This window comes from Phoca vitulina, unplaced genomic scaffold (assembly GCF_004348235.1).
Source record: "Phoca vitulina isolate PV1807 unplaced genomic scaffold, GSC_HSeal_1.0 scaffold11, whole genome shotgun sequence".
Lineage (NCBI taxonomy): Eukaryota > Metazoa > Chordata > Mammalia > Carnivora > Phocidae > Phoca > Phoca vitulina.
The window spans coordinates 9,175,437-9,194,835 of NW_022589714.1; the positions used below are offsets into that span (position 1 = coordinate 9,175,437).

Genomic DNA, 19,399 nt, shown 5'->3' on the forward strand with positions numbered 1-19,399 from the left:
TGTGAATGTAGTCTATAGAAGTGACCCTCTGTGTAGCTAGAGGATGCCTTCAAACTGAACTATTTGTTACTGATCATTTAAATCCATTCACACAGATGTAAGATTAAACAGTGTAGCCAAGAGAGACGTGCTGGCCCATGATTAACAGTAACTGAGTTTAACTTTAACTTTTCCATAACTAGCTATATAAACTTGGGGAAAATCACCTGGCCTTTCTTCTTCTCCAAAATTAGGACTGCACATTGATCAGAATAATTTTGAAGATAAAATTAAATGTTATACTATAAAAAGGGTTAAAAAGTTTAAAACTACAAAAGTTAACCTGTTGCTTGCTAACAAGTATGCAAGTAATAAAAAGTTGGACTGTTATTCCCAAACTAATGTACAAGTTGTATGGCTTAGGATATTTCTGGCCTTCGATAGGCCCTGAATAAAAAAACATTTATTTCCCTGAAGAAGCATGGGGAAAGTCATTCACAGCACCATTTCCCTGTGAAAACAGGTAATTTAGGTTCCCAAGTGAGTTTTAATTTTGACACGAAGCACTTTGATTAGCTGCTGCTCTAACACTAACCAGACAGCAGGGATATCTCCAGTTTATCCTGCAATGTAGACAGCTGCATGTGCATGCTTGGAAAAGGATGGCTGTCTGTCCCTCAGTGACTTCAGGAATCACTGGGCTCTGCCCTAAGGCAGTGTATCACAAAGGGGTGAGGGTGGTGGCTCAAATTCTTCACATTGCCACTGTTCTGCCTGGGTTACAAGGTGCTTCCACAGGGTCATGCCACCTTTTATGGAAGGATCAAAGAGCAGACGCAGTGGAAGGTAGAAAAGCCAATGGAGAGAGCAGAGAGGGCTGGTGTGGAAATATCAAGAACAAAACAAGAATATGGGGAGAGACTGGCTAGACTGTTGGGGAACAGAGAAGTAGTAGTCTTAACAGTAGTTTTCCGGGCTTTTCTCTCTCTCCTTCTGGGTATGAGCTTGGAGGAATCATTTTGTATTTGTTTGCTTCCTATCTTCTAAAACTATTTTTGAGAAGATAGGAAGCAGACAAGGCAAAATGGGAAAGGTATTATCACTGCTACATGAACCTGGGGCAGACTCCACACCTCACACTGTGTTTCACTGCGGACAGTGTTACTTGTAAGTGTTGTAAGGCTGCCAGCTTGCTTGGTCTCCACTGCCATAGAGGCAGGTCACTTGTGATTGGGGAAGACACTCTCATCAGTTCAGTTAGGCCACTGTGCATTCTGGCCTTCAACAGTTGTTTCAGGATAAAACATCTTGGTCCTCAATGTTGTGTCCAATATGAATGTCCAGTACTTGGAAAGAAAGAAGGAGCAGAGTGCAGTTCCTGTTCAGTTTTAAGTCTAAAAGGTAAATGAGTAGACAGGGAGAAGGCAGACTCACAGAACTAGGAGAAGTACACATGTGGGTCTGAAGCAAGGCTCTGCCACTTCTCCCAGTTATTTAACCTTCCTTTCCTGGAAAACAGGTATGCAATATGTAAAGCTTTGAGATTTGCAGAAAGTTTAAAAGAAAATAATGTATATAAAATACTGAGCACACTACCTGGCACATTTTAACAAACTAAATAATGATAACAATTATTAAAACCAAAATGGATTTTTTTCTTTTTATTTCTTGTTTTCACTAGATTGATCATTACTGTAACCTTTAAATCAAGATCAACTAATTATAAGTGTTTTTTTCCTCAAAAGTATATGTAAAATTTTAAGAATTTCAGGTAGAGGGGCACCTGGGTGGCTCAGGTGTTAAGTGTCTGCCTCCAACTCAAGTCATGGTCCTAGGGTCCTGGGATCAAGCCCCACATCGGGCTCCCTGCTCGGCGGGAAGCCTGCTTCTCCCTCTCCCATTCCCCCTGCTTGTGTTCCCTCTCTCGATGTGTCTCTCTCTGTCAAATAAATAAAAAATCTTAAAAAAAAAAAAAAAAAAGAATTTCAGGTACTCAGCATCATATTGCCATGGATATTTTTTTTCCTTTTGTTTTAAAGATGTATTTATTTGTTTGAGAGAGGAGGGGGGAAGACAGGCAGAGGAAGAGAGAGACAATCCTCAAGCAGACTCCCCACCGAGCACAGAGCCCAACATGGGGCTCTCTCCAGGACCCTGAGATCATGACCTGAGCCGAAATCAAGAGTCAGCCACTTAACTGACTGCGCCACGCAAGTATTCCTTCTTTTTCCTTTTAAATGGAGAAAACTAAATTATATACCAAATAGGTTCAGAAGCTGAAGACTGGGGGAAAAAAGCAACTCTGAACCTAAATTTAAACTAAGGGTAACTGTGTTGATAGATACCTAGGCTGTGAATATGTTAAGAAAGTATAGATTTTTCTCATTTGTTAATTATTTTGGCTCTCTAGAAAAAAAGTAAATGCTTGCAATTACAAAATTTACAATTTCATGGAAGGATGAACATTTTTCCCCCAGAATGTAAATCTTATCTCAGTTTGAAGACAGGGAGAAGAGAAACAAAGAACAACAGATGCTTTCATTCAACAGTACAGATCAAGTGGCCACTATGAATCAGGCACATATGAATCCAGTCAAAGCATCACCAAGGTACTGCCAAAAGCAAGATATCCCAGATGTCCTAGTGCAAGGGGTAGCAGGGTCTGGATTATGGAGATATGGAAGGTTGCTGTGATGGGGGGAATCCAGTTGGGAAGTGGGAAATGCTTTTATAAAGGTTTAAGGAAGTGTCAACCAAAAAGCCCTGGCATTTTAAGAGGACGGGTCTTGCTCACTGCCACTAGAATTCATCTTTTTCCTAGAGCAGGATCTCATGCATAGCAGGCCTTCCATGTCTGGCCTCATGCTCTACTTCTGCCTCTCAGCGATGACCTCTACTTTTGGGAGAGGCCATGGGAGCAGCCAGGCAGAAGGGAAGAGCTGGGCAGAGAATAGCAGCCTCCGCTTGGGAGAGGGTTCCCACCTATAGAACTGGGCTGCAGTGTCTGTTTTCAATGCAGTGCAAAGTGTGGCTGGGACTTTGTGTCAGAATTACATGGGCAACTTGGTAAAATGCAGATTCCCTTAGCCCCACAGAACAAAATCCTGGACATGCATGAAGTACAGGTGCTCACAGCTCTGAAACTTTTTTCCCCCCTTCACTTTTTAGAGGAAGGGTTAAAATAAAGTACAAAACAATCGCAGCAGAGCTAAACCCTTGCTTTTTTTCTGGTGCAGTGTACTTAATACATGATCTACCCCTTTGGCCTCCTTTTTAGAAAGGGCAGAATTCACATCGGCCTCTGCAAGAAACATTTTTAACAGGTCTTTTTTTCTTTTAAATATTTTTGCCATTTATACTTGTCTTGCCTTCCAATGAGAGGATACTTGTAAACTACAGATAATCCCATTCCTGAAAATGATGGCTAAACAGCAGTCAAATGGGTTGGGTTCAAGGTCTGGCCCCATCTCTCTCTCTCTTTTTTTTTTTTTTTTAAAGATTTTATTTATTTATTTGACAGAGAGAGAGACAGGGAGAGAGGGAACACAAGCAGGGGGAGTGGGAGAGGGAGAAGCAGGCTCCCCGCCGAGCAGGGAGCCCGATGCGGGGCTCGATCCCAGGACTCTGGGATCATGACCTGAGCGGAAGGCAGACGCTTAACGACTGAGCCACTCAGGCGCCCGTGGCCCCATCTCTTATTAGCCATGAAACTTGGGCAAGTCTCTTTACCTCTCAGTTTCTCTGTTTCCAAATTCCTCTGACATTAGAATACCTTCTTTTCAAATTGAAGATTAAATGACGTTTTAGGTGTAAAGCCCTGGGAGAGCCCAGAGGTGCTCAACAAGTTCCTGGAACCCCCACAAATCTTATCCAAATTCACTACCACCAATCTCATTCCTTATCATGGCAGTTTATCACCTGTAATTCTAATTCTCTCTTCCCTTTGTTGATAATGCCTGTCTCCTTCTTAATCAACTATGGAAGTAAAACCCAGTTTTTAAGATTCAATCGAAATGACATCTCTCTTCCGGGCTTGCCTCCCAGTTCCCCTGATCCATTAGCCCCACCATTCGTGTCAGAACCTACTTCTCTCATAATAAAGGTAAGGCTGAACCATAATTATGTACTTGCCTGTTATGCCCACTTAGATGGTGTGAAATGTAGTCATTCTTATATCCTCAGCACTTAGCTTGGTGCCTGGCACGTAAGAGGTGGTCAAACCATAAATATACACATATGTAATTTTTCTGAATGCCTGGACATAATGGTAGATTCAGGTTGGACAGGAAGGAATACACGTGCTTTTGGGGGCTGGGGGATGGGCCTGTGAGAACTGTGTGGTCGTCCTAGCGTCACCCCCACCCCCACCAGTGCTAGGCCCGGCACTAAAGGATAATGGCTTCCGCCTAAGGTCCAGTCAGTTTCTTCGCTTTGGGACATGGTTCCGCAGGACACCGGCAGGGGGCGGCGTTGCCACGCAGCTGGATGCTCCACGGGTAACCGTCCTCTCCCCGCCCCCTACTTGCGCGCCCACTCCTCCCCCCCACCTCCACCCCCGGCTCCCCGGAAGGCGCGCAGCTTTGGTAACTAGGATGGGGCTCCCTCAGTTCCCGCGGGGCGGACTGTTCTTCCTCCCAGGCTGCGCGGCTCGGGTTGTGCAGGGCCCTGGGAGAGTGTCTCCAGCTTTTCCGGCGGGCGTGCTCCCCTTTGCCCCACCTCAGGGGAGTTACTCTGAGATAGTCTGGAGAGAGCAATGTGCGGCCGGAATAGATGGTCGGAAGAAAGAGGGGAGCTTTCCAGCAAACACGGTGGTGCGAGCAGGAGCGTGTGTAGGGGTAACCATTACACTCCTTTCGCACTGCCTAAGTGACTGAAGCTGGGTGGAGAAATTCTAATCTTTTAGACTCGTCCTTTCACGTTTTGTGAAAAACTAGATAATTTCACACTGACATCTGTATTCACTTGAGAAAGGCAAACCTTAGCGTGGGACGAACGCGCTTCGCTTCCTCTGTCCGAGAGAGAACGCGCCGCGGTGCGTCCGGGCTCGCGCAGCAGCTCTTAGCGCGACACAGCGGCCGCACGCTCCTCGCGCTGCACTCCAGGCCCGCGTCGCTCTCGGCCATTGGCCGCCCGTCTGCCCAGCCGCCCGACCCGCCGGGGCGTCCGCCCGGTGACGCTCCCTGGCCGACGCCGCGCTCCCGGCCCCCCGGAGCTGCTCGTGCGCACGAGTTGGACGCAGGCTCGCGGCCCCGCCCCCGCGTCTCCTCGGGCTCGCCCGGAGCTCCCCGGCATTTCCCGAGGTTTCGAGAATCGAAACAGTTAGCAAGCTCTTCCCCTCACTCGCGGAGACTTAGATGCATGGACAAGTGGACTCTGGTTCACACCAAAACTGGTTTTGTTGCTTAACAAAACGGTCTAGTTTTATACTGATACGCTGTTTAAACGGGAGGTCTTGAGGAACCCCTTGAGCCCCATCGTTGAGCTATAACTATAACTACGCGCTGAATCGGAGAGAATTTTATGTTTGGCGACTTTCTGCAGTTGCGCGATTTCAGCCATGATTCAGTTTTTAGGGCCACTTATGACTCTTGGGGCATTTTAAGTGTCTTTTTGTTGGGGAAAAAGAAAAGAAAGAGGCGTGGGCGCGGAAGACCGTCTCTAAATCAAGTATATGTACAAACACACGCATATATATTAAGTCCACACAAACAGCCACCAGCCTCGCGCTCCACGGAACGCTTGGCCCACAGCACAGCGCGCAGCGCAGCCGCCTGGGCCCGCGGGGCGGCCGGGGGCGGTGCCCTATGCAGATGAAGAGGGTGTGGCCAGTGCGCGGCGCCTGGGCCCCGGAAGCGCGGAAAGGCCCAGTATAAAAAAAGTACTGAAGACATTTCCCCCGCACAACTGCTAAAGCTCCAGAGACAGTAGCGTGTGTGGTGTCGGCGGCGGCAGCTGGAGCCGCCACCTCCGGGACCACCGCAGCTGAGGCGACAGCGGCGCGGGCGGGGGCGAGGGGCGGGAGTGGCCAGAGCAGGCGGCGGGGTCTGGGAAGGACCAAGTCGCTCGCCGCGGCCGAAAGCGCACTCGCGGCTCCTAGAAGTGTTGCCGCCTCGCGGTTCCTCGCTCGCTGCGCTCCTCGAAGGGGCGGCCGCCTCCAGGTGACACACACGGGACTCCCGCTTGCGCTTTCCATGATGCATCAGAGATACTTTTGGTGCGGGGATTCTCTGCGGGGCGCGGCGCGCGGCTGGGGACAGCGGGGTTCTGGGGAGGGAGAGTCTGAGGAGCCCTCTAGCCTGCGGACGAACCGGGGAGGGGGCGCGCTGTTATCTCTACGGGCCCCTGTTCGCCGCCGCGCGTCCTCACCGCGCTCCTTCCCCCTTTTGGCTTTTAGGACTGACCAGGGCCAGGTGGCGTTCGGAGGGCACTTCATGGCGGAAGGCGAAGGGTATTTTGCCATGGCCGAGGACGAGCTGGCCGGCGGCGCTTACATCCCCCTGGGCGGCGACTTCAGCAGCGGCGACTTTGGTGGCGGCGGCGGCGGCGACTTCGGCGGGCACTGCTTGGACTATTGCGAAAGCCCCACGGCGCACTGCAATGTGCTGAACTGGGAGCAAGTGCAGCGGCTGGACGGCATCCTGAGCGAGACCATCCCGATCCACGGGCGCGGCAACTTCCCCACGCTCGAGCTGCAGCCGAGCCTGATCGTGAAGGTGGTGCGGAGGCGCCTGGCGGAGAAGCGTATCGGCGTCCGCGACGTGCGCCTCAACGGCTCGGCCGCCAGCCACGTTCTGCACCAGGACAGCGGCCTGGGTTACAAGGACCTGGACCTCATCTTCTGCGCCGACCTGCGCGGGGAAGAGGAGTTTCAGACTGTGAAGGACGTCGTGCTGGACTGCCTGTTGGACTTCTTACCCGAAGGGGTGAACAAAGAGAAGATCACACCACTCACGCTCAAGGTAAAGCCACCCGAAATGGGCTTGGGTCCGCGCCTGGGCCAGGCTGGGGTGCGGCGGGCCGAGGGGCATCCGTTTGATGCCACAGACCTGCGGCCTTGACGGTTTGGGGCGTGCTTCTGTATTTGGTTTTTGATTTTTTTTAATGAGTAAGCTAAGGTGCGTGGACGGTGTTGAGTGTTTTAAGTTCGCTCGGTTCTTCAGCGCCACTACTCTTCTGCTTCCTCCTCTGTTCTCCTTTCTCTTCCTTATTTATTTATTTATTTTTTTAACTCTTTGGCTTTCCTTGCTTCAATCTTGTCCAGAGTAGATTCTGATTAAGTGGAAGAATGAAATGATGTAAGTCATTTTTTGAGTCATTTTATGGTCTAGTTTTTGGGGAAAGAGCAGCCTGAAGCAGGCTCCAGTCGATGGGCTTCTTATTGTATTGGAAAATGTGATTAGGTTTCTCAGCTGCATGCAGCTGACTCCGTGTCTGAAGGATACGTGTGGTGCTTCTCCTGGTCGGCTCACGTGTGAAGGATATTGTGGGTACCCCCCCCACACACACGTACACACACACTTGGCTCAAAGCATGTTTTATACAATTAAAATTGTCTGAGGCATCAGCCTCCCAGAATGTCCTAATTTAGTTCATACTAGATTGTAATTGCAGAGTACCCCTGGAGGGACAAGATTCTAATCTCATCAGTTGCCTCAGGGGAAGTGGAACCGGGTGACTAGGGATAAGGTGAGAGGCCGACCAACTTAACACTGTATGCCCTTCTGTCTTTTGAGTATTGTGTGGATATCGTGTGATCAATATTCTACCTATAGGACCATTTTCAAAAAATAACATTTCAAAAGTCAGACATGACAACAGAACCTCTTAGTACTGCGATCCGTCTGCCAAAAGCCTCAAACTATTACTTCTAGTCTCTTTCCCAGACGGTAAAACCCCTCGTTAAATGCATTTTTTTTTTCTGTTTTCAGAGGACTGTGTAAGACTGTAGGTAGTGTTTTGCCGAAACTTGACAAAACAAAAGGGAAGGAGCAAAATAATTCTCAACTGTGAAGAAGATGTTTTTATTTATTTATTATTTCTTCTAGGTTTGCTCATCTTCTTGTTTTATCTTTTAAATTGTAGGAAGCTTATGTGCAGAAAATGGTTAAAGTGTGCAATGACTCTGACCGATGGAGTCTTATATCCTTGTCAAACAACAGTGGCAAAAATGTGGAACTGAAATTTGTGGATTCCCTTCGGAGGCAGTTTGAATTTAGTGTAGATTCTTTTCAAATCAAATTAGACTCTCTTCTCCTCTTTTATGAATGTTCAGAGAACCCAATGACTGAAACATTTCACCCCACAATAATTGGTGAGAGCGTCTATGGTGATTTCCACGAAGCCTTTGATCACCTTTGTAACAAGATCATTGCCACCAGGAACCCAGAGGAAATCAGAGGGGGCGGCCTGCTTAAGTACTGCAACCTATTAGTGAGGGGCTTTAGGCCCGCCTCTGATGAGATCAAGACCCTTCAGAGGTATATGTGTTCCAGGTTTTTCATCGACTTCTCAGACATTGGAGAGCAGCAGAGAAAACTGGAGTCCTATTTGCAGAACCACTTCGTGGGATTGGAAGACCGCAAGTATGACTATCTCATGACCCTTCATGGAGTGGTGAATGAGAGTACAGTGTGCCTGATGGGACATGAAAGAAGACAGACTTTAAACCTTATCACAATGCTGGCTATCCGGGTGCTAGCTGACCAAAATGTCATCCCTAATGTGGCTAATGTCACTTGCTATTACCAGCCGGCCCCCTATGTAGCAGATGCCAACTTCAGCAATTACTACATTGCACAGGTCCAGCCAGTATTCACATGCCAGCAACAGACATACTCCACTTGGCTACCCTGCAATTAAGAATCATTTAAAAATGTTCTGTGGGGAAGCCATTTCAGACAGGATAGGGTAAATAAATAAATAAATAAATAAGGCTGAGTGACCCAGCCCTGATTAAAGATATATTTTGTGCAATGATGATCTGCTCCTAGTTTTAAGGTTGGCAAAGCTTGTGGATCTTTTCATCGGTTTGGGAGCATGATCTCGAAACAACCCTTCTTACCCACCAACCCTCTCACCTGTTCCTCCTACCCAGTTGGATTCTATCCTGAAACAAAAGAGACCTGTCATTAAAAGCAACCAGGTTCTCCTAAAATAACATGGGAAAAAAATGCTTGATGACAATATGGGTTTGCAGTACTTGCTCCCGTAGCTTTGCCATAGGAAAAAAATATGGAGAGTTTCTTATAAGGTGGAATTTACAAAAGGGAAAACACAGAGGAAAAAAGATCTTACCCCAACCTAATTATCAATTCAAAGTTCAGATAGTAACAATAATGGAAGAAAAAGGACTCCAACGTTGGGATTACTATCTGAGACTTGCAGCAAGTGCTTTCTGTGGAACTATCCTATTAACGCTAACAGAAACAGCTTGCTCCAAATGAACAGTAGTAGGTTGGTGCAGTTCTCATATAACAAACAGCAGAACTTAATGATGACACAATCCATTATTTCCAGCTGTGTGCATAGCTTGCATTTTTAAAATATGAAAATGCAAGCAAAAACAGCTGTAGCAAAGAAAGTATGCTCAAGGACCAAAGATTTAACAGATAAAAATACCCAAGTAGAAGAGATATAGTAGAATATATAAAGAGTTAACTATATTTGTTACACACCAATAAACATCAAAGTGCCTGTTGCCTTCTGAAAATATGAAGTGGAAAAATTTTATGGTTTAATGATTATTTTATTTTATCAGGGACTCAAGAAGAAAATAAAACAACATATAAGCTTGTGAATGGTGGAGGAAATGCCCTATTTTTTCTTGGCAAATACTTGTATAAAGTTAACATTGTTGGTGTGATATTATCATAGGTACATGTGTATGTGTGTGTACATGATGTATATATATATACACATATCTCAAATATGTCTGAGATATGTATATATATATACAATACATTGACTATGGTCTAGAATAATGTAGCAAATAGAAAATGTTTAAATACTGTGTGCTTTTATGTTTTCAACAGGATGACATGAGACGTGGGCATATTGCAGTGATGAGTTAAAACCCACATCTAAAAAATTAAAGCAAATGAAGGAGGAAAACAATTAATATATTTGATAGGAGGAGCAGAGATTATACATTTTTAGTGACTTTTTTTTTTTCCTTTTTTTTTATGAGCCATAGAATTCTACAAATGGGAGAATATTTGTTTGGCAGAGCACTCTTTTTGTACTGAACTGCCATTTTGACAGTAGGAACCCTTTTATTTTGTGTAATACTTGCATGCCTCCATGGTGTATAATCCAGTGGATCATGGATCAGTGATAGTCCATTTAAATCCCTGACTGCTAATAAAATTTCTGGTGATTTGAACACTACTTATTAATATTTAAATGAATTTTTTAATGAATGCATTCTGCTTTCCAGGACCACTAGAATTTAGTAAATGTGAAATGACCCTTTTTAAAGAGTATTTGCACAATTGCTTAAAATTTATATATGAGATATATATTATATATAAAATTTTATAAATTCATGCTAATATGAAACACATTAGATCTGGTTGTCACACTGCATTTAAATATTTAATACTGTACTTTAAATTCAGTCACTTTGCATTGAATCAGATCCAACTTTATTCCTCTTTCCCAAGAGACCAGTTAAACCTTTGTGAAATGAACTGGCATTATCATTACCACAGCTAATCCTAAAACCATTCCTTCTCCCAACTCTTAATTCCTTTGGACACTGGTCTCTGAAAATGCATTTGTTAAAAACAAAACTAACACATGCAAAACTTCCCTTTGTATTGTGAAATAACCACATAATTCCTACCAACTCTAGTGGATGATTGCTTACTATGATGATTCCTCTGAAGAACTTAACCAGATTTTTGTCATCAAGTTCAAGAGGGATTGGGGAAGAAAACTGCATCATCCTTTTGGCAGTGTCATTTGTTTGCTATCTAGGCATCACTCAGATGCTCAATTGTAGGTTAATCCATCTGAAACTACCTTTTGCACATCTTCCTTTGAAGCCTTAACAGGAACTTGATGGGTTTGCTGTAGCAGCTTCCCTGTGAATTCTATCTGAGCTGTAACAGCTACTGCACTGCCACTCACTGTTTCCTAGGGAACTCTTCTCCCATGTTGGCTCATTCTCCCTCACTCCAGCCCTGGGATTGAAAATTAATTGTGAATTCCCAGGAAATATTCCATTTGCAGATTAAGCCTGATACTTAACTGTCAGAAGCCAGAACTCCGCCTGCTTACCTGTTTGGAGTTTTCTAAAAGAAAACTAAGGAAACACTTGGGAACATAGGAGCAGATGGTTGATCTGCCTTCTTCCTTCTCATCCTAACTCTTGACAAGTGAGTCGTCCACTATATTAAAAAGAATCTGGAGATCTCTGGCTCTGCCATAGCAACAATCTGCTGTTAATTTATGACACGGATTTTTGTTTGGAGAGGCCTTATTTGAAAATATACTTTTCATTTATTTTCTGAAATATTTATGTTCTTGCTTATTCCAGGGTTGGTAACATAGTTGGAAGTGCCAACACCTGGCATTCAGATAGAACAGGCTATGCTCAAGACAACCTTCAGCAGTACTTTAAAACTTATATAATTTATTTCTCTTTTGTATGTACTATAGTCTTGTGCATATGTAGTTGAACAAACAGTGGAATATATGTCTCTCTCTGTGGATTTGTAACCTAAAAGTTTGAATGTCTGGTGAGAGAGAGCCGTGTGTATAGGTCAGAGAAAAGAAGAGCTCTCAACTCCTGATTAGTGCCTGTGATTTGCTTGCTTTTGTGTGTATCTGGCCTAGTGTGCTGTTAACTTTAAAACAGGAAGAAGTTTTATCTTCTGGAGGCTCTTCTCACCTGTCCAGTTTGGCATGTCAGAGAACATTTGACCTGTGACTGTGCCCTTTTAAATAGTTGATATGCAGTAAATCTGGTTGCCTCAAGAAGTCCTACATTCAGATGGACTTTTCCCTTCTTGAAGTGTGGTCAAGTAGCTGCTCACTTTGGTAGTGGGTGGACTATTTTAATATGGCTCCAAACGATGCAAGGATGGAAGAATATCTGTAAGCCAAGCCATGGAAGAAACGCAAAAAAAAAAAAAAAAAGTGAACATGCTGTTTTTGCCACCCCTTTCTGTTAGCTTATCGTTGGTTGCTTTACTGTGCATAAAGTTGTTTTCAATGCAGTGCTTGTCAAATAAATAATTGTGAACTATTTTGTAAATGAAATGTATTATGTTGAAAGCTGTCAGCAGTTCAAAAATAAGCTTTCTTTGTTGTTTGAGGACAAAACGTATTAGATGAAACCAAAAAGTAAAAAAAAAAAAATCGTATATAGCACCTATTTCAATATAATCTTTCTTTAAGATTTCTTATAGCATAGCCTTTTCAGTGCCAAGAAAGGATCTCTATGTAATATTTTGTTGTAATAATGGCTTGCTAACAAAATACATGGTAAAAGTACAAAGTTGGAAGATGTCAAGGTAACCTGGCAAAACTTGCTGCAAAGCCTTACAGAATGGAGGAGGCTCTGCCCGCTGGCTGTCTCTCTCTCCAACCTCTCTACAACCATTGCCTGCTCTGAGATGTCCTACTGCAGCAAGCTGCACCTTGGGTCACTCTTTTGGAATATTTTTACTTTAGACTATGTCACAGGCAGAAAAGGAGTTGATGGAGAATGTACTCTTAAAAACTGACATGTTTGAATCAGTGCTAGAGGGAACAGATTGTGAATTTTGTTTACAGCATCCAATATTTGGATTTTTTTTTCTTGTAAATAAAAAGAAGTTATTTTTTTCTATTGATTTGTGTCTTTTATCTTCGGTGTCTGTTCTGGCTAAAGACTGTGTCCTCTGAATCCCAGCTCGAGTCCACGAGAAAAGACAAGGCAATATTTGGAAAAATTTTTGCAAATTTTTTATTACAGTACAATACATTGAAATATTCAGCTTTCAGCCAGCCTATCTCTCACTAGCTCAATTAGCTCCAAAAGAGTCTAGCTAATGGGTGCCAAATTTTTTTATCTGGATATGAACTTAGCAGTGTTAACCAACCTGGGAGTCAGACCTATTTTCTACCATCAGTAGAGACTCATGGCTCTGGATTACAGGGCTTCAGTAACCTTAAGTGGGTGTTGGTTTTCATGAGTAGCCCAAGTGGTGTGATTCAATCATCAGTGGTTGTTTATAGTCTGAGGCTTTATAATATTATCCAGAAGTGTTTACATTCTGAATTGGGAGAAGGGGAATAAGAATTGGAAGCTGGTAATTGGAAGAGGAAGTGGAAGGAAGAGCAATCATAGGATCTAATGGGTTATACTTTGTGTGTGTGCGAGTGTAATCTCACCTATTTGGATCACCAGGGGCATACATTTATTTATTAATTAAATTTTTTTTCTTCATGTAATTTTGGAGACTTTCTCTACTAGTAGCATGAGAATTGGGTAAGCCTGGGCTATTACAGGACATATTTGTGGTTTTTAAAACCATTTAAAGTCCTGATGTTGGATAGAATGCATGCTTGACACTGCATCTATGAAAGAGCCACTCCTGGTATTAAAATGCAGCTTCCCTCACATATACATCATAAAAAATACAAGGCGGTTATTTGGTTTGATAATGGTATTTGTGTGTCATTCTCTTCTTCCTTTGTTTCAACCTCTTCATCCTTCTATAACTAGTCTCTCACATGTCTGTGGTCATCATATAATTCTTTCTAAGCAAGGGTTGAATAAGGACAGTGTATATTAAGCTCCTCCTAGACTTAGATACACCCTGCTATTTCTAGTTGAATTACCAGGCTGCACCTAGCTAAGCCTGGGTAGAAGTAACCCACCCTTTCTTTCCTTAGGAAGCTCATTTCCCAACCATTCTGTTCCTTTCAGGAGAAAAACAAACAAAAATTAATACCCAAAAAAGCAAAAAACAAGGAAATTAAAATCAGCCCTTAAATATAAAGTAAAATAAGAACTGTTAAAATCATCAAATACTTCAGAAATTTAACTAATTTCCTTTTTGAGCCAAGTTTGGAATAAATGATACGAATGTGGTTCAGTCTAATGGCAAATACATTCAGGTAGGAGATGAAGAAGAGAAATGATTTTAAAATGACTTTCACCTATCAAGGACCAGTTATTGCCTTCTAATGCCGTGCTCCAAAAAAGGAACCAGGTCTCCTTGGACGAATCTAGGGCTGGAGCAACGAAGATACCAAAGGAAGCTGGAGAATCCATCTTGTAGTCCAGAAAGCAATGATGTACAAAAAAAAAAAAAAAAAAAAAGGCAAAAAATTAAATTAAAAACCACAATGATGCAGGGCATGTCAAAACAGCACAAGAGCCAACTGAAAGAGTTTCAGTGGCCAAAGCTGGAACAATTTGAGCAACAAAATAAATAAGTAGTATTGGATTATAACCCAAAGTATAAAATATCCATGAGTTCACACAGACAGAAATAGATGACTGAATGGATAAATGGGGCAAAGAGACAAATATCATGTGCAGAATTCCAAATAATCTGTGTAGATACTGCCCCCTCAAGGAGATGGAGCTTAAAGCCCTACCTCTTCCTTGCAAAGTGTACAGTATGGAAAAGGGTGAAAAAACTAACTGTGCTTCGTTCTGTGATGAAAATGGCACTTCATCTCTGTGGCCTTCCTCCCCAAAAACCCATAACCTCTGTCTAATCATGAGAAAAGCATCAGACAAATATAAATCGAGAGGAATTCCATAAAATATCAGACTAGTACTCCTTAAACCATCAAAACAAGGAAAATCTGAAAACTCCCACAGCCAAGAGAAGACTAGGGAGACAGGGCAATTAAATGTAATGTGGTATTCTGGAGGGGACCCTGGAACAGAAAAGGACATTAGGTAAAACCTAAGGAAATTTGAATAAAGTGTTATTGAAATAATAATGTTTCAATATCAGTTTATTAGGTATGACAAATGTATCATGGGACATTAACAATGGGGAAAGTGGGTGTTGGATGTGGGGAACTCTGTACTATCTTCACAAAGAATCTGCAAATCTAAAACTATTTTCAAAAGTTTATTTTAAAATGAAGACGGAGTGAACCCTTCCTTGGTATTTCTAGGGAAGTGACTCCATTTTAGTGAGTTTTATTTTTTTAATGTCTTCTGCATTTAGAGTATTAGGAGAGCATGTGAAGGAGTAAAAATAAAGTGATGTGTTTTACTTTGAAGTTTTAGAGAAGCTTTACCTACAGGTTTTAGAGAAAAGGAAGAAGTTCAAGAGAGCTTCATTATAGGCTGTGTTTTCCTATAGAATAGTAGGAGGAATTCATATTACCCTAGAATTTTAAGGGAGAACAATACTAAATATAACTACAAACCATTGCGTAGATATTTATAAACATGGAATTCTAAAATGAGCAAGGGGCTAAACTTTCATAGCTCAAATATATAGAAGACCCTGGAAAATTGTTTAGCAACTCTTTGCAAGGGAGTAAGTGATAATTTTTGTTAAATGCCAGGGCAGGCTAATATTTAGGGTAGTGTTGAAATGAATTATTATTTAATGTAAATAACCACTTTCAAAATTTATCTGCTTACCTAAGCTTCTCTTTCAGCCTATCAGGTTTCTTAAAGTACTGGGACACCTGTTTTTTTATTTATTTTCTCAACTCAATCACTGGCATTAGAAATATTTAAAAATACAGTTTTAAAAAGTAGATACATTTAAATTAAAAACGTTCATAATTCCAGCTTAGTTGTTTATGAAGTTAGGACGAGGCTCGTGCTTTCGTGCTTAGGGACATGGAGCACCCTGAATAGGAATTTATGAGTATGGGGCTAAGTTATTTCTAACCTCCACAATGGAAAGTTCCCTTCAGGATCCCCTTCTGAAACTATTGATTTTCCAGCACAGTGTGTACTTATCAGTAATGCCAAGATTTTGTGGCATCATCTGGCCATGTCATTAGAAAACGGTTGAAACCCTATTCTTTTATTTATTTTTTCTTCTTTTTTTTTTAGCAAAATTCAACATAACAAACTATACTAGGCACCGTGGATAATGCCATTCTATGCATTAATCCCAAATTGCATATGCTCTGGAGTTTCTTCTTCTGTATCTCTTTAAGTAAGGTCAAAAAGAATATAGTTCATATGTTTTTCATCTTAAAAGGGAATAATTAAAAACTATTAAAATATCTGTATTTTAGAGTTCAATTATCAGATTAAAGAAGAGAAATTTAATCAGGTTCAAGGCCTAATGGCTGAAAATACAGTTGCCAGATCTTACAAATAAAAATACAAGATGCATAGTTAAATTTGAAATTCAGGTAAGCAATGAAAAATTTTTAAGTGTGTTCCATGCAATATTTTGGACATACTTATACTAAAACTTACCTGTGTTGATCTGAAATTCAAATGAAGTGGGAGTCCTATATTTTATCAAGCAACCCTATAATCTATATAGGATTACAAAATAAGGCTGAAAAGGTTTTCTACTACAGTTTGAGTCAAGGACACTTTATACCTTAATATCTAACTCTGGGTACTGTTAAACACTGCATTCTTAGAGTACCCATAGCAGCAAACCCTTTGAGGCATGGTTCATTCATTAAGTATTTGCTGAATGCCTTTTGTGTGTTTAGCCTTGTGCTGGATTCTGAGACCCAAAAAGAAGTGAAAGACCTGGTTTAGTGCCGTGTAGAAGACTAGATTCCACCCACAAGTAGAACTTACTTGCTGAAAATTAATTTTTCAGCTACCCTGGGGTTAATTACTCACAAGGCTTAGCTCTGCATGGGGCACCATAAAGAGTACTGTGGACTAATGGAGAGTCTAGATGAAGGTAATAGTCCTTGAAATGTGCCTTCTCAGGAGCTCACAGGGCTGAACTCCCCACAGGTAGCCCCATTATAGACAGGCACTGGCTATTTGCTTGTTTTGCAGCGAAGGTTACGTGTAGATGTTTTGCAATTTCTGCTGAAGGAAGCACAAATTCTCCCTGAAGTTCTGGGCATTTGCATTCTCTTTTCAAAAGGACTGCAAAAATCTTTAGAACTTAACTAAAATGCACCTTGAAATTTTATTACCCTATAATCCTGTTTGCTGCAGCACATTAAAATTCCCTTGAATGTTTCTTACGTAACCACTTCTGGTTAACTGTCATCTTGAAGTTATTACAATTTAGTTTTTCCTGCGTTTTCCAGAACTGTGACAGTCCCTGTCTCCGATGCTTGAAATGCACCAAAAGCACCTTGCACCCCAGACCTTACCCCCTCCGCATTTGTGTAAAACCAGTTGCATTTTCATTCTGATTACTTATTTAGTCAGGGTAGAGATCTTATTTAGAGAGCATTTATAACCGTCACTGATTGTTTATGTACTCCCTTGGAATGCATGGGGTAGGAGAAGTCTGTAGCTTTCGCCATCATCAAAACATTTAATAAATACTTTCTCTTGCTTTTGGCTTGATACTCACGGAAGATTTACAAGGAGTTATACAAAACTGGCTTCTTTTCACTGGCAGATTTACTTGAAAAGCGACACAAGGATATGAACAAACAAACAAAACACAAAGCAGCAGTGAAATTAAGAAGTTTGCCAAAGTATGAGTGGCCAAACTCATTTCCACTTTAGAGCATCTGCTGATTGTTCCATCTCCTTGGAAATCTCTTCCTCCAGACTTTTGCATCTTTTGCTCCCTCACTTTATTATTATTATTATTTATTATTATTATTAATTTTGTTGTTGCTGTTGAAATGTTACTACCTCATATTTTCCCTGATCCTCTACTTAAAAACAGAATTTCCCCTCCAATGTTTTTACCAAGTTATTCTCTAGAGCCTTTATACTAATTTTAGATGTCTATTACAATTACACTTGTCCCCACCTGAAACTGTATTATAAACTAATTTATTTGTAGTTTATTTGTCACCATAGAAAGAAATTCCATAAAGGCGAAGACTTTGTCTAATTACTACTGTGTTCTTTGTGTCTGAAATTGCGCCAGCTACATGGGAAGTGCTTCTTAAATTTTGGTGAGTGATGAATGAATGAGTCCCATTTGGTTCAAGATGAGAGGTTAGGTGAAATATCTCATTGGGAAAATGTTAAAAGAAGTTGTATAAAGAGTGAAGAGTAACCAGGAGTGCTGTGAAAATAAGAATAGGATCTCGGAGATTGCCTGCTCTTTGAAAGGGCACAGATGAGAACCCAGGTGGAGAAATTCCCATCTTGAAGCACATTAGGAGCACGAAACAATAGGAGAGAAATGGTTTCACTGGGATTCTTAAGGCAGGAGCGTTCAAACCTCTCCTTGGTTGCTGAGTTTGAGGCAGTTGAGAACAGTGGGCCCACAGGTGCGGACAGCATTTGTGTGGCACAGGCCCTCAGGGACAAGAGTAACAGGAAGGTCATCTTTTAGAGCCAAGGGTCTGTTCTCTTTGTTCCAAACCAAACCTAGCACCATTGTAAATTGAGAACTACGGTTGTCCTGGGTAATGACTGCACTTTCTTTCATCATCTGCTACATTTCAGAACTAGGGAATCCCTGAGAGAAGTTTTCAGGACTGTGAGCACAAAGACTCTCTCATATTTTAAGTAAGGGTAGGGGGCCATTAGGTTGGAAATTTGCTATTTGAAGAAGGCAAAAGTACAAAAGGCAGCCTGTTCATCAGCCTTTTCTAAAAACAGACAATCGGCATTTCCACTGGCATCCTTAGCTGGTCAAGCCTCGCGGAACAAACAGTCTTGCCCTGGGGCATTATACCTGCTGTGATCATTTGTTGTTGATTTTTCAGTAGTGTCCCAATTTCAGAGTGCTGCCCTGTTGTTGCATATGGTCACAATAAGCCTTCTGATCATCGGTATCATTTTATAAATACTGAACAAGTTAGATGTCTGGTGTAATAAGGATCTCAGACTTTAAAAAATCATTTAAAAGTTAATTTCAAACTTTAATTATTGCCACTTGTATACATTAAAACTGACTTGAATTCTCTGGATCCTGTCCTAAGTCCCAACCCACTTAATTCTCATGAGGAAGGAGGTTGGGAGGGAGGTTGATCAAGAAAAGTGAAACAGTATGATATATTTCATAAAAAGTACTGAGCAGTTCATAAAAAGCTCTCATTATAAAAAAAGGTAGTTTGGGGGCTTCTGATACAACTTACAGTTATAAGAGCCCCTTGAGGAAATCTATAAAAGAGGAGCATAGAAACAAACACCTTTTAAGGAAAAGGACCTTTCTGAAAAAGGACCAGAGTATGTGCATATAAGGAGAAGTCCTCACCCCTCCCCTGGCCCCACAGTGCAGTCTTTTCAGGCCACCTAGAAGAAGGGACATGATATTTGTTGAGTTCTTACTCTGGGTCAGGATGCTTAGCACTTTACATACATCCTCCTCCTTAATCA

General features: G+C 42.0%; 1 protein-coding gene across 2 annotated transcripts; it reads left to right on the forward strand.

Moving 5' to 3' along the window:
- Positions 1–5,892: 5,892 nt before the first annotated feature.
- On the forward strand, positions 5,893–12,812 carry TENT5A (terminal nucleotidyltransferase 5A). 2 transcript variants are annotated; one of them, XM_032409386.1, is made up of 3 exons: positions 5,893–6,193; positions 6,374–6,938; positions 8,062–12,812. In XM_032409386.1, exons 1-3 carry the CDS (start codon positions 6,171–6,173, stop codon positions 8,836–8,838), a joined length of 1,365 nt encoding a protein of 454 aa, XP_032265277.1. In that variant the 5' UTR covers positions 5,893–6,170; the 3' UTR covers positions 8,839–12,812. The 2 variants fall into 2 exon arrangements, with proteins under 2 accessions (XP_032265277.1, XP_032265278.1); XM_032409387.1 differs by having other exon boundaries at positions 5,893–6,137.
- The last annotated feature ends 6,587 nt before the right edge of the window (positions 12,813–19,399 follow it).

Coding starts and splice junctions, on each gene's coding strand:
- TENT5A (XM_032409386.1), top strand. CDS start 6,171: ATGATGCATCAGAGATACTTTTG. Junction 6,194..6,373: donor ATGCATCAGAGATACTTTTG/GTGCGGGGATTC, acceptor TTTGGCTTTTAG/GACTGACCAGGGCCAGGTGG. Junction 6,939..8,061: donor TCACACCACTCACGCTCAAG/GTAAAGCCACCC, acceptor TTTAAATTGTAG/GAAGCTTATGTGCAGAAAAT.